General features: G+C 36.4%; 1 protein-coding gene across 1 annotated transcript; it reads left to right on the forward strand.

Moving 5' to 3' along the window:
* Positions 1–774: 774 nt before the first annotated feature.
* On the forward strand, positions 775–6,190 carry LOC127942143 (uncharacterized). Its single transcript, XM_052537751.1, has 2 exons — positions 775–1,200; positions 2,672–6,190. The coding sequence occupies exons 1-2, from the start codon at positions 936–938 to the stop codon at positions 4,045–4,047; spliced, it is 1,641 nt and encodes a 546-aa protein (XP_052393711.1). The 5' UTR covers positions 775–935; the 3' UTR covers positions 4,048–6,190.
* Positions 6,191–12,746: the final 6,556 nt, after the last annotated feature.

Below are 12,746 nucleotides of genomic sequence, written 5' to 3' on the forward strand. Positions count from 1 at the left end.
GCAAAAGACCCACCATATCAGCAGCACTGACCCTGACTGAGTGACTCCTGCAGTGGGGATGGGGGGCATAATTGCTAAATAAAATATAATTATATTCTGGATGCTATCAAAGGGGAAATGCAATTCATAAATAAGTAAATATTGCATTCAAATATGTTCTATTAGGTGTAAGGTGTGCAATATTGCATATACAGAAGCACAACTGCGAGGTAAAAAAATAATAATAATACTTACGCAATAAATAAATAATAGAATTAAAACAAACAAAACATAAAAATGTTAAGAAAATATAAACCAAAAAGTATGAATATAAAGGAAGAATGCAAAAAAAAAAAAATCTATCAGAAAAAAAAAATCTGAAAAAAAAAAAAGATTTTATATTTACACTTTTAAAAAGAAACCTTGTGGTTCAAGACTTTCATATAAGAATATGCAGAAAATAATTATTAATTTATATATAGGCTAATGCAGATAATAATAATTTTTAAAGAGTAAAAAATAAGAAGATTGAAAAAGCCCCATCCAAAAATGTAAAAACAATTTGGCACAAAATAGAAGACATAAAAAGGTATATAAAATAATAATAATAATAATAATAATAATAATAATAATAATAATAAACAAAAAATTAATTAATTAATTACATTTTTTTTTAAGTATGAATGAACATGCGCCATGAAAAATCATATAAATAGATCGAGAGAGCGATTGGTCGAGAGAGAGAAAGAGAGATAGAGAGAGAGAGAGAGAGAGAGAGAGAGAGAGAGAGAGAGAGAGAGAGAGAGAGAGCTCATTGGCAGCGTGCTCACCTGATTTTCATCTTCTGCCGCATCAAAGGGTCATTTCGCCCACGGCGCTGAGAATGAAGTGATCTCCCGCACCGCGCCACGTTCACCGTCACATCTACATTGACGCTCTTCGCTCACAAGACGACCATGAAGAACAGCAAACCGATTGTTCTGGACCGGCGCGATTTTCATTCCCTGCTGGATGTGATCGGTGGCTTCGGTGCCGTAGTCACCGTGGGGATCATTGCCATGCTGTCGGTGTGCGCCGCGCTCTTCATTTACCGATCCTTTAGAGGTCAGCGCGATAAGGGTGACGAGAATAACGGGAATGAAACGAAGGCAGCGTCGGGAGAAGGAAGCACGTCTCGGAGGAGGAAAAGAGAGAGGGATGATCGCCCTACCGAGTCAACAGGTAAAACCGGACAATTGTTGAAACAGACTAAATGATGGTGCGAGACTTTTTTTGCAGTAACACATAAAATATCACTATTATTTGTCAGATGTTACTGATTCTAGAAAGCACACGTGTCAACGTGACTCCCATAGACTGCAGAAAGGTGCTTTGGTGCGTGGACCGCGCGCTGTTTTGGCCAGTCAGAAAACTCGATTTCTGCATGTCATTCAGTTTGTGCATTTGCTGACAAAAAAAAATTAGAGGGCTGGTTTTTGAGATTGATTGTTTTTGATTTTGGATATCGTCATGTTTGGAATAATTTTAGACTTAGATCTAGGTCACACTCAGAGCATGCAATATTTTTTGGACATGGTAGGATATGATGTCATGCTTCAGTTTTTAATCAGTAATTAATAACGAAAGTTTTGATTTTTTTTTTTTATTAATACTTTTATTAATTAAGGATTAATTTTTTTTACAGTGGCATTAGAGTATTTTATAATGATTTCAAGTGGATTTTCATTATTAATGATAATAATAAGAAATGTCTTTAGAGCAGCAAATCATCATATTGGAATGATTTTCTGAAGGATCATGTGACACGAGTAATGATGCAGAAAATTCAACTTTTAACATTTTTAAATATATTACAATAGAAACCCATTATTTTAAGCTGTAACAACTTCACAATATTACTGGTTTTACTTTTTTTTTACTACAGTGGCTTTGATCAAATAAATGCAGCCTTGGTTTTATAGACCCCAAACTTTTTTCCTGCAACACTGTAAACCTGCAGCTTTGAGTTTTTAGTTTTTTTTACATTATTATTCAGCTGAGATGTCAGTCTGAACAGTCTGGGGTTTTTTTTCTCGCATTCATTAGCACATTGAATTGTTGTTAGCCATTTCTTTCTTGCATCTCTTTAACAGGTCTTTACACTGCAAAGGCAGCAAAGAAGCCCTGTCTTGTCTGAATGTTTCCCGGCTATTATATTCCACAATCGTGTGCATGCAGTTAGCGGGTTGGTTGATAGATTGACAGTGACTCTCGTGTTCAGCTGCCAAGAAAACAAGATGAACCGAGTGTTGTGACAGTGCAGAGTTGAAGGCAGCTCTGATGCAGCATTTCATCTCATAGAGCCGAAGGCGTAGACACTATTATTTTGCTGCTCTGTAAGCACTGGTATTTCTTTTTGGTTGATTTATTACATACCAAGGTCCCTCACTAAGTAACCTTCTTCAGCTGCAGGTCATCAACATTTAAAAACAGTGACTTGCACTTTTCCCATGAACTGTTTTTCTTCTTACAAAATTGTTTACAACCATAAAACCAGTGACAACATTAATTCACCAATAACATTTTGAGTCAAAATAAGGATGAAAAATAGGTAAAGCAATACAAAAGACTGTTCTTTGCTAAAAATAATTTGCATATAAAGGTTTGATCACTTGAAGCACATGTGACATAATGCATTTTCGTTCTCCTTTAGGAGTATGTCAGGATGGAAAGCAGAAGAAGTGCAGTGAATCCACTGACAGCATGCTCCTTCCTACGGAGGTACCAGAGAAAGACCTGAATGACAGCACTCTCAAGGACTTGGAGGAGATCACAGATGATCTTCTAACGGACCTGGACCCTGAAATGGGAGAAAAAACAGATTCTGATCTGGATCAGTGTTTAGAAATGGATCCTGATGAAATCACGGAGTGTGAGGAATATATTCAGCGTGAGGATGATGGTGATGATGATGATGGTGGTGGTGGGTGTGAGGTTTCGGCTGACGTGAGTGTAGGTTCGACGCAGCCGGACGTCCAACGCGATTCTGTCAAGAAGGATACAGAAGAATATCTTGACAAGTCTGCGAGTGTAGAGACAGATGAACCGTCTGAAACTGAAAGCGCTCGGGAGATCATTTATCAGAAACATCAAGATCATGTCATTACTCAAAGCAATTCGTCTTCAGTCAAAGCCCGTAAGATCCAGTTAGAGGAAAACATCAAGACATCAACTGTGGAGGAAGTGGACGACACGAGCAAGAAGTTCGAAGACCATCATGATTGGTGTTTTCCACAAACAGATAAGTTTGATCGCTGTTGCTGTGATAAGAAGACAGATACGGTTGAGAAAATAAAAGGCCAGCCTTGGGTTGACAGTGAAAGCTATGCCACAGACACCATAAACCTGAGCCCGGCTGTGGAAACAATGGTCAACCACAGCAGCAGGTTTGGCTTCCAGAACTACTCGGGTTTCCAAGCAGATAATACGTTCATTGGTGGGTCTTCAACACAGATGAGCATCTCACAAGAGAAGAAAACTGATGAAGAGGGTGCAACAATAGAGAAGAAACATGAAAAGGATGAGATCAGCATCATGGAAGCCATTATGGACAATAATGAGTGGCTAAATGTTGGAGCACCAGAGCTGAGAGATCTTCCTTGGCTTGCACCAACTGCAACCGAACAAAAACAGATGCAACGAGAAAAAGAAGGGCAAGTCAAGACCGGTTCAGCCAAAGATGATGAAGAACCAGCTAATAAGAGAGTAGCGACTGTTCCCCCTTTATCGCAAACGGTTAACGTAACCTTCAGGATTCACTACATCACATACTCTCCAAGTCAGATAGTGGCTGTTACCGGGAGCCTGGAGGAATTGGGAGCCTGGGAGAGATTTGTTCCACTACACACAGCCAAGGACGGGTTCTGGGCCAACACTATCAGCCTCCCTGTGGAGAGCCAGGTGAAGTGGAAGTTCGTCCTGGTGGAAGACGGAAGGATCTCTCGATGGGAGGAGTGTGGAAACCGACCTCTCTTTTTAACAAGCCAGGATGAAGACGTCTGTTTTGAGAAGTGCTGGGGATGTTGTTGAACTCAGAGGTGAATATCTTCAAGGGCTGCACCATCAATCAATATAAAGCTGAAAATCACGATACGATAAGTTTGTCTGTAAATAAATAAAGACAGCCGTAAATATTAGTATTATAACTTTAAGGTTGTAAAATAAAATAAAATCATTATTGTTATATAATTTTTCTTAAAGATTCAATGTTTTATGTTAGTGAAATATTACAATAGTTTTGAGCCCTGCAGATGACATGCAAAAATAAATAAATAAATCATGCACACAATTTACTAATTCGTTCCCTTGATGTACCTAAATGTGCACGTGATTACTATTCCGTTCCCTCGATTTGCTAAATTGTGCGAACAATTTACTAATTCATTCTCTTGTATTATAAAGTGAGAGAAAAAATTAGTAAATCGTGTGCACAATTTCTAACTCGAGGAAATTCATTAGTAAATCATTCACACAATTATAAATCGAGGGAACGAATTAGTAAATTGTGTGCACAATTTGTAAATCGATGGATTTAATTAGTAAATCATGCACATAATTATAAATTGAGGGAATTAATTAGTTAATCGTGTGCACAATTTGTAAATCAAGGGAATTAATTAGTAAATCATGCACACAATTAGAAATTGAGGTAATTAATTAGTAAATCGTGTGCACAATTTGTAAATCGTGGGAATTATTTAGTAAATCGTGCACACACTTTAGCCTACAATTTTTTTCCTTGCATGCCATGTGCGGGGCTCCTTACAATACTAATATTTCTTTTTTTATTTTATTTTTTTGTACATTTTGGGTTTTTATTTAATAATAATATCAATTATTATTATTATTATTATTAGCTTTATTATTTTATAGTTATAGTGATATATAATCAATATTGTGCAGCACATCAAACCTCAATTTTTAAATGACATTTAAAATAGTTTTCCCCCAAATCATGCAGTCCTCTTCTTCCAACTCTATACAGCAATAACAATCCATAGTGCATTATTGAAATCCAATATGTATGATTATATTGTAATATTATTAATTGTTACGGAATTATTACATTAAAGCATGAGGCTGTGGAACTGTTACTATAGCAATAAGATTATAATATTACAAATATGCATTTTTTTATGTCAATAAAAGATGTGTTGATTATATCCAATTGTACTGAAAGTGTCTGCCCATAAAACTGTAATCCTGCAACAGCAATTTACCAAAATTGAGAAAATCCACAAAAAAAGTATTGTCTTTCATGTATAAAGGAAAATCCTAATGCTTCCAGAGATTGAAACATGTTTTTTTTAAAGCTTTTCTGAATGGTTTGTGTGTGAACAATTATTTTAATCAAAAATCTTGCAAGAATCGCACTGATTTTTTCATGATATCCCTTATCTGGAAACATACTCTATGCAAGTGTCCCACTCTACATATTTTGCATCCCTGATTGCATTAGCAAGCTCAGTTTCCTTCAAATGTGATCGAATGCGACACTGAAAATACAAAAGCAGCATTTTACATTCATTTCAGTTTGAATTACTAGTAACTTTAGCGTTCATGTACTTGCATAGAGTATCTTTCAGGCCTGTGACATGATTGTCCAATAGTGAAATGCTGTGAACTGTAAATTAACTGCTTGAGTAATGCAAAACACCCACCAGCCAAAAACACAGTTTGCTTTGTATGGCAGTTTGGCATCCTGCTATTACTCAATCTATTAAACGCTGACATAAAATCAGCTTAATCACCCCAAATCCCAGCCTGTACTGTCCTCATACAGCCTTTCATTAACAGCTGCTGTCCCTTTAATTCTATTACATCATTTAGAATCAGTAACAATGACATCAGCATTCCTGCTGACGACATCACTGTAGCTTTGTTTGCATCACTGTCAACTGCATGTAGCAGACTCGAATTATTTACAGAGATTTAATGATTTTTAGTTTACATAGCAATTCATTATTGTTTTATTGTTTCACGATGATTGCCTTAAAACTTTTGCTGCTTAAACTTTTGATTAAACGTTTATTTGTCTTTTGGCTTTAATTGTTTTTCTGTGAAATCCAGGTGTAAAACTGTTTCTGACCTTTAAACATGTGTTTAACTGTCAATCAGTAAATGTCACTCAGCAAATGGCTTAATTCAATAAAATAAATTATTATATTGACAATGAGTCCTTGTCCTGTGCACAATATACCCCACTGTAAGCAAAAACTGAATTTTTAAATTGACACAATCTTTCCTTTCGATAAGATGATATTTATCTTTCAGGCACAGGTTGAACAGATGCATACAGAAGAACACAAATGTGAATATTTCACTTTCTTAGCCAAGTCTGAACATACAATTTGGCTTGAAAGCGAATGTTTTTTGGTATCCTTGATGTACGGACATTATGATAAATACCATAAACTGCTACCTCTGCTGTTATAATGAAAATCAATGGGAAATGAATCATCTCCTCTTCACTGACAGCCTTGTATTGCGGTGCTTATGAGTTCAAAGGAAGCTTGAGACATGTGACGGAACATTATATATGTATGCAAGATTTCATATTCTTCTTTATGACATCATTGCATTCCTTGTATTCTTTTTTTTTTCACAAAGAATTTCTGTGTTCAGTTTGTGTGACATCTAAACAGATCTAGAGCATGTGTGCCGTTATGAGATGCCAGAGCTCAGAGCACAGGCCTGTAAATCATTTATTATACCACAAAAGAGGAGTTATTTAAGGTCAGAATACGAGCAAACTCAAACAAAAGAGAGAGATAAAGAGCCTAAACATGAAAAACAAGTTAGTTTAGACAAATATATGCCCAGTCAAAGCAAATGAAACGCGGTCTGGAACTTGTAAACGTCTAAACTGTTCAGTTTTTTATGGGCGGTAAGATTTTTTGTTTTTGAAAGAAGTCTCTTCTGCTCAGTCTCTACTTTTATTTGAATGCAGTAAAAAGTAAAAACTGTTCTTTTTTATATTTTGTAAAATGCAATTTATTCCTGTGATGCAATGCTGTATTTTCAGCATCAGTACTCCAGTCTTCAGTGTCACATGATGCTTCAGAAATCATGCTGATTTGCTGCTATTATTATTATTATTATTATTATTATTATTATGTTCTGATAACAGGAAATGTGATAGATTTTTCTTAGGATTCTTGAACAAAAGCTCAAAAGAACTCATAAATTCATAATTCATCTACAGAGAGTCTTGATGAAGGCTCCAGACAGAGATAGAAAGGGGGTCATCTCTGAATATCCCAGCCCTCCTCAGAGAGAACGGCCTTCTGACTTTAGTCTAAAACAGGTTTAGCTTTCAGTGGCCTAATTTATTCCTGTAGATGAAAATGTTTAAAACAGCTTGAAGTGGCCATAGAGAGAAGTCAAGTTTGTTTTCACTGCTCAGGCCAGTCTGCTTCATTGGTTTGAATGGCTAAGAGACCATCCACCCAACAGACCTGCAAACTTACTTTGAGCTAGTTTAAGCATGTTTATCAGCAGGAATAACCATTATAAACTGAAAACATTGAATGCAATGTAAGTCAGTTCAAATAAAAGCATCTGCCAAATGCATGAACATAAATGGACGAAATAGCAAGAGCTATAATGCAAGTTGTTAATTTGACAGTTTGAATGGAGTTTGAATTAGTTTGCATTATTCTCTTGTTTCTGATCCACAGGCGGTGTGTTTATTTGAAAGGTGTTAAAGTGTGTGTGTTAAACAAGAAAAAGAGTTCAATGCTGTTGCTGTTAATAGATTTCTCATTTACACCCTTCAGGCTTCACTTTATTCTGTGATGACCAACAAAATTTACAACCGACTGACACCAGAGAAGGACTCTGACATACAGCCAAAGGGGATTTTATGTATCATATGACAAAGTATGACCGTTTAGATCTATGCAAAGGTTGCAGGGTTTGTATTGCAGTGTTTGACCTCTGACCTCTCTATCCAGATGTCTCACCAAGACCTTTGCTCACCAGGGCAGCATTTATTTGATCAAACGTGCAGTATAATCAGTAATGTTGTGAAAAATTATTACAATTTAAAATGACTGTTTACTATTTGAATATACTTAAAAATTTAATTTATTCCTGTGATGCAAAGCTGAATTTTCAGCATCACTATACTCCATTCTTCAGTGTCACATGACCCTTCAGAAATCTTTCAAATATGCTGATTTGCTACTCAAAAAAACATGTTGAAAACAGTTCTTGCCACTTAATATTTTTGTGAAAACTGGTGCCTTGTTTTCAGGATCCTTTGTTTTGTTCATAGAAATCTTTTGTATAATTATAAAAACCTTTTTGTCACTTTTGATCAATTTACATCCTTGCAGAATCATACAGATCCCATACTTTTGAATGGTAGTGTATGATATCGTTGGATCTATCATATCATAGTACTGCAGGCATAGGGGTTAACAAACTCTCCTTGTATCCCAAAGGTCAATTATTAACACACACAAACTCTAATGTGGATGTGCCTCCATATAAACACCCCAGCATTGCAGGTTTTAATGGAAATTTGCTGCACTTGAGACTATTAATAAAACATATCTCTCTCTCATACTGCTATAGCCACATGACTGCTGTTGCCCTTCAACAGACCGTGCTATAAAAGGATAGCGTATGAAAGGCCAGAAAACAGAAATAGACTCCCAGGACCACAGCACTGATGGCCTTTACTGGGTTATAGTGAAAGACATGCTCTAACCTGATTATTACACCACAACACCTCTGTATTTATCTTTTATCATGTTATTATGGTGCAGAACTTCAATAAAAAATTAAGTTTTCGTAGCTCATTTAAATATTGATGCATTAGAGGCTAATGCATCCGAAGCAATTTCAGAGTGAAAAGGAAGTGCAGCGTTCGAGTTTATAAAAGTTCATTGACTTAGTGGCTTTTGAATGGATTAGGATTTCACTGAACTGTTTGAGCACACTGTGATCACGTGTCTTAACCAAGAGGTCGGCTGATATGGGTTAAAAAATTCAGCTATTAAACTATTAGATGTGGACTGATTTAGATTTTCTCATTTTGATGTTAATATATAACGGCAAGTGTGATTTCACCAAGTACAACATGTTCCTGGATCAACATCCTTGTTGATCCTGGAACAACATTCCAATCAATTAATCAGAACTGAGATATAACTTTTCAGAAAATATCTGTTTTAGGCTTTCAACCAGGGTTAGGTGCTTCTTACACCCTTGTTAATCAGCTATCATTTCCCACTTATTTTAGGAATAAATTATGGGTAGGGGTTTAGGGGTAGGGAATGGGTTAAGTCTTTATTTTAGGACAATAATGTTGATCCAGGATCATGTCTTACTTGGCAAAATCACAGCGATCAATACACAACAGTCATGCTCATAATGCATGCACATCAGTGTTTACATGCAGTGAAATTAGGTTAAAGTCCACAAATCCACCTGCTAATCTGTTTTTTCCTTCTTCTTTTTTTTTATACTTCCAGTCAAACATTTGTTTTTATGTTTTTTTTTTGTTTGTTTGTTTCTTATGCTCATTAAGGCTGCATTTACTTGAAAAAATACAGTAAAAAACAATAATATTGTGAAATGAAATGTTTTTAATTTGAAGGATAATGCACTAAAGACTGGATTAATAATGCTGAAAATTCAGCTTTGATCAAAGGAATCAATACATTTTAAAACATATTCAAATAGAGAAGTGTTTAGAGTGTATTATGACTCGCATGTACATATGTTTATTACTGCTAAGTGTGTGTTTTTGTTTGTTATACTGTTTATTGTGTCAATGCAATGCGATACTGTTTCTAAGAAGCTTTGAACACCAATGCTATTTAATTGGCAAACTCTCAGCACCTCTCAGCATGCAGGCGGTGAGCATGTGTTTGTGTGCCTTACAGAAATACAGGAAAATAAGCCGTCTTCTGTAACGCCACTGTTTATTATCTGCACTCATAAACATTTGAATCAAATTAAACATCAAATCCGAATTTAATTATGCACTTTAAACATTTAGAAAACGTGTTTGTATTAAAATTAGACACTGTAAAGAGACCACCCACACATAGGTCAGTCCAGATTTGAAAATTAAAGCCTGGGCGTGTAGGAGTTTGTAAAAACGTTTTTGGTGGGCTTTATCATATCGGATGCTTCAGTGTGCAATTATTAAATCTCTCGAGCTCAAAACTGGAATAAATTAGCGTTCTACATGTGTGTTTAGCGCCCTCTGACGGTCTCAGCACTAACTGTTGTTTGGGGCAACTCAAACCTCCCTCTCCTCCAAATGAGAGAGGTCTTCATGTCTGGGAGAATGTTCCTTTCAGCTTTTAGAGAACACTTTTTGGCTCTTATTTGAATACTTTGAATATTCTTTTTAAGGGAATAGTTACACCAAGAATGAAAATGTACAACCTCAAACCATTTTATAATGAAGATGAGTTTCTTCATGGGAACAGATTTGGAGAAATGTAGCATTCCATCACCAATGGATCATCTGCAGTGAATGGGTCCCGTCAGAATAAGAGTCCAAACAGCTGAGGAAAAACAACACAATAATCCACAAGTAATCTACACCACTCTATTCCATTAGTTAATGTATTGAGAAGTGAAAACCTGCGTATTTGTATTTCAGTTTCACTAAAATATGAATCCACAATGCATTATAATGCTTTCTCAAAAAAAAAAAAAAAAAAACAATCTGCTATTGTCCTCTCAAATCAAAATCCACCCACATTTGTTTAGAAATGTTTTGGATGGTTTTGGACTGTAAATGATGTTTAATCTGTGCACATTTATCCCATGATTCAGATGAAATCACTTTTTTACTAGAGAAAGCATTATTATGCATAGAAGATTTGTATTTCAGCTGGAAATGGAAGCAATGGTTCGAAGTTAAAAATATCTTGATAGATTTGTTTCTTAGAAACACAGTTTGTCACTTCAAAATACATTAATTGATGGACTAGAGTTGTGTGGATTGTTGTGATGTTTTTATCATCTGTTTGTACTCTCATTCCGACGGCTCCCATTCACTGCAGTGGATCCTCTGGTGAGCAAGTGATGGATAACTAAATTTCCAAAACTATCTACAGTACATTTTGGATGGCTTGAGCATGGGCGGATCTACCGGGATGGCATGGCAAATGCCACCCTTAAAGAAAGCCTTGCCACCCCTGCTGCCACCCCAGTTGGCAGCAATTTGAAAATTTAGGACCGCGAATCTTTCGTGATTCGCGATCCCGCTCCGAACTCCCGAACTGACTCAAATGATTCGCGATACCGCTCCGAACTCCCGAACTGATTCAACTGATTTGCGATCCCCAAACTGACTCAAATGATTCGCGAACCCGCTTTGAACTCCCGAACTGACTCAAATGATTCGCGAACCCGCTTTGAACTCCCGAACTGACTCAAATGATTCACGAACCCCCGAACTGATTCAAATGATTCGCGATCCCGCTCCGAACTCTCGAACTGACTCAAATGATTCGCGAACCCGCTCCGAACTCTCGAATTGATTCAAATGATCTGCGAAGCCGCTCCGAACTGATTCAAATGATTTGCGATCCCCAAACTGACTCAAATGATTCGCGATCCCGCTCCGAACTCCCGAACTGACTCAAATGATTCGCGATCCCGCTACGAACTCCCGAACTGATTCAAATGATTCGCGATCCCCAAACTGACTCAAATGATTCGCGATCCCTCTCCGAACTCCCGAACATGACTCAATCTGCCTAGGGCACCAATTTCCATAGGGGGCACCATCCCATTGCTCCAAAAAAAATAAAAATAACTTCCTCCATTCTCCCATCCACGCTCGCGACCGCTCCCACCTCATGTTTGCGACTGAATGTTCATAATTGATGGATGAATCCAATCCAGCGAAGAGAAAAGGAAACTAAAAGTAAAAAAAAAAAAAAAAAAAAGCAGACATAAAGTTGGCTTGAAGTTGGATGTTGGACGAGTCTCAAATTTAGGGACAGTCTCTAAAGTTACATGCGATATTGGTATAGCTACACTTTTCTAACGTCAGTAGCATTTGAGGAGAATGACTTATAGTCATAAAAACAACTGTAATTGTTCATGTAGGTGTCAGCTATAAAGCACAATTGAATTAAATGTTTGATATTTATTAAAATAATCTGTAAATCATATGTAAATTATGCTACTCTTTCACATGGGCTCAAATGCAAATTTAAAGCTCAATAGCATTTGAGGAGAAAGACTTGCAGTGTTTAAAAAAATTGTAATGTGTTAATTTAGGTGTCAGCTACAATGCACACCTTATACATTTTTTAAATATATTAAAATAAAGTATAAATCATTTAGGTAAAAAAAAAAAAAAAACACTAAACAGTAGAAAATCAGTTGAGTCTCCCCTGGAAATGTCATTGACTATTAAAGTCTTGTGTTTCTTATAATAAACTGACATATTGATAACACTGAACCTTTTATAATGCTCTTAATTACATGTTGATGCATACTATATGCATTAGTGAGTGTGGTGGTGCTTATGGGGTATGGTCACTTATTCCTTATATGAACTTTTTCAAATGCAAGACATTGATTGCATGAGATTAAGTTTCTAAATGGCAGCCTGTGTCCTTTTGTAGTGTGCACATATAGTTATCATCACACTGTGATAACTGTGACTAAATTCAGTATATATACGTCTGCCATATGTTGCCACCCCTCAAAAATTCCTGCCCCCTTCACGCCACCCCATCAAT

This window comes from Carassius gibelio, chromosome A21, assembly GCF_023724105.1.
Source record: "Carassius gibelio isolate Cgi1373 ecotype wild population from Czech Republic chromosome A21, carGib1.2-hapl.c, whole genome shotgun sequence".
NCBI lineage: Eukaryota > Metazoa > Chordata > Actinopteri > Cypriniformes > Cyprinidae > Carassius > Carassius gibelio.

Coding starts and splice junctions, on each gene's coding strand:
- LOC127942143 (XM_052537751.1), top strand. CDS start 936: ATGAAGAACAGCAAACCGATTGTTCTGGACCGGCGCGATTTTCATTCC. Junction 1,201..2,671: donor TCGCCCTACCGAGTCAACAG/GTAAAACCGGAC, acceptor GTTCTCCTTTAG/GAGTATGTCAGGATGGAAAG.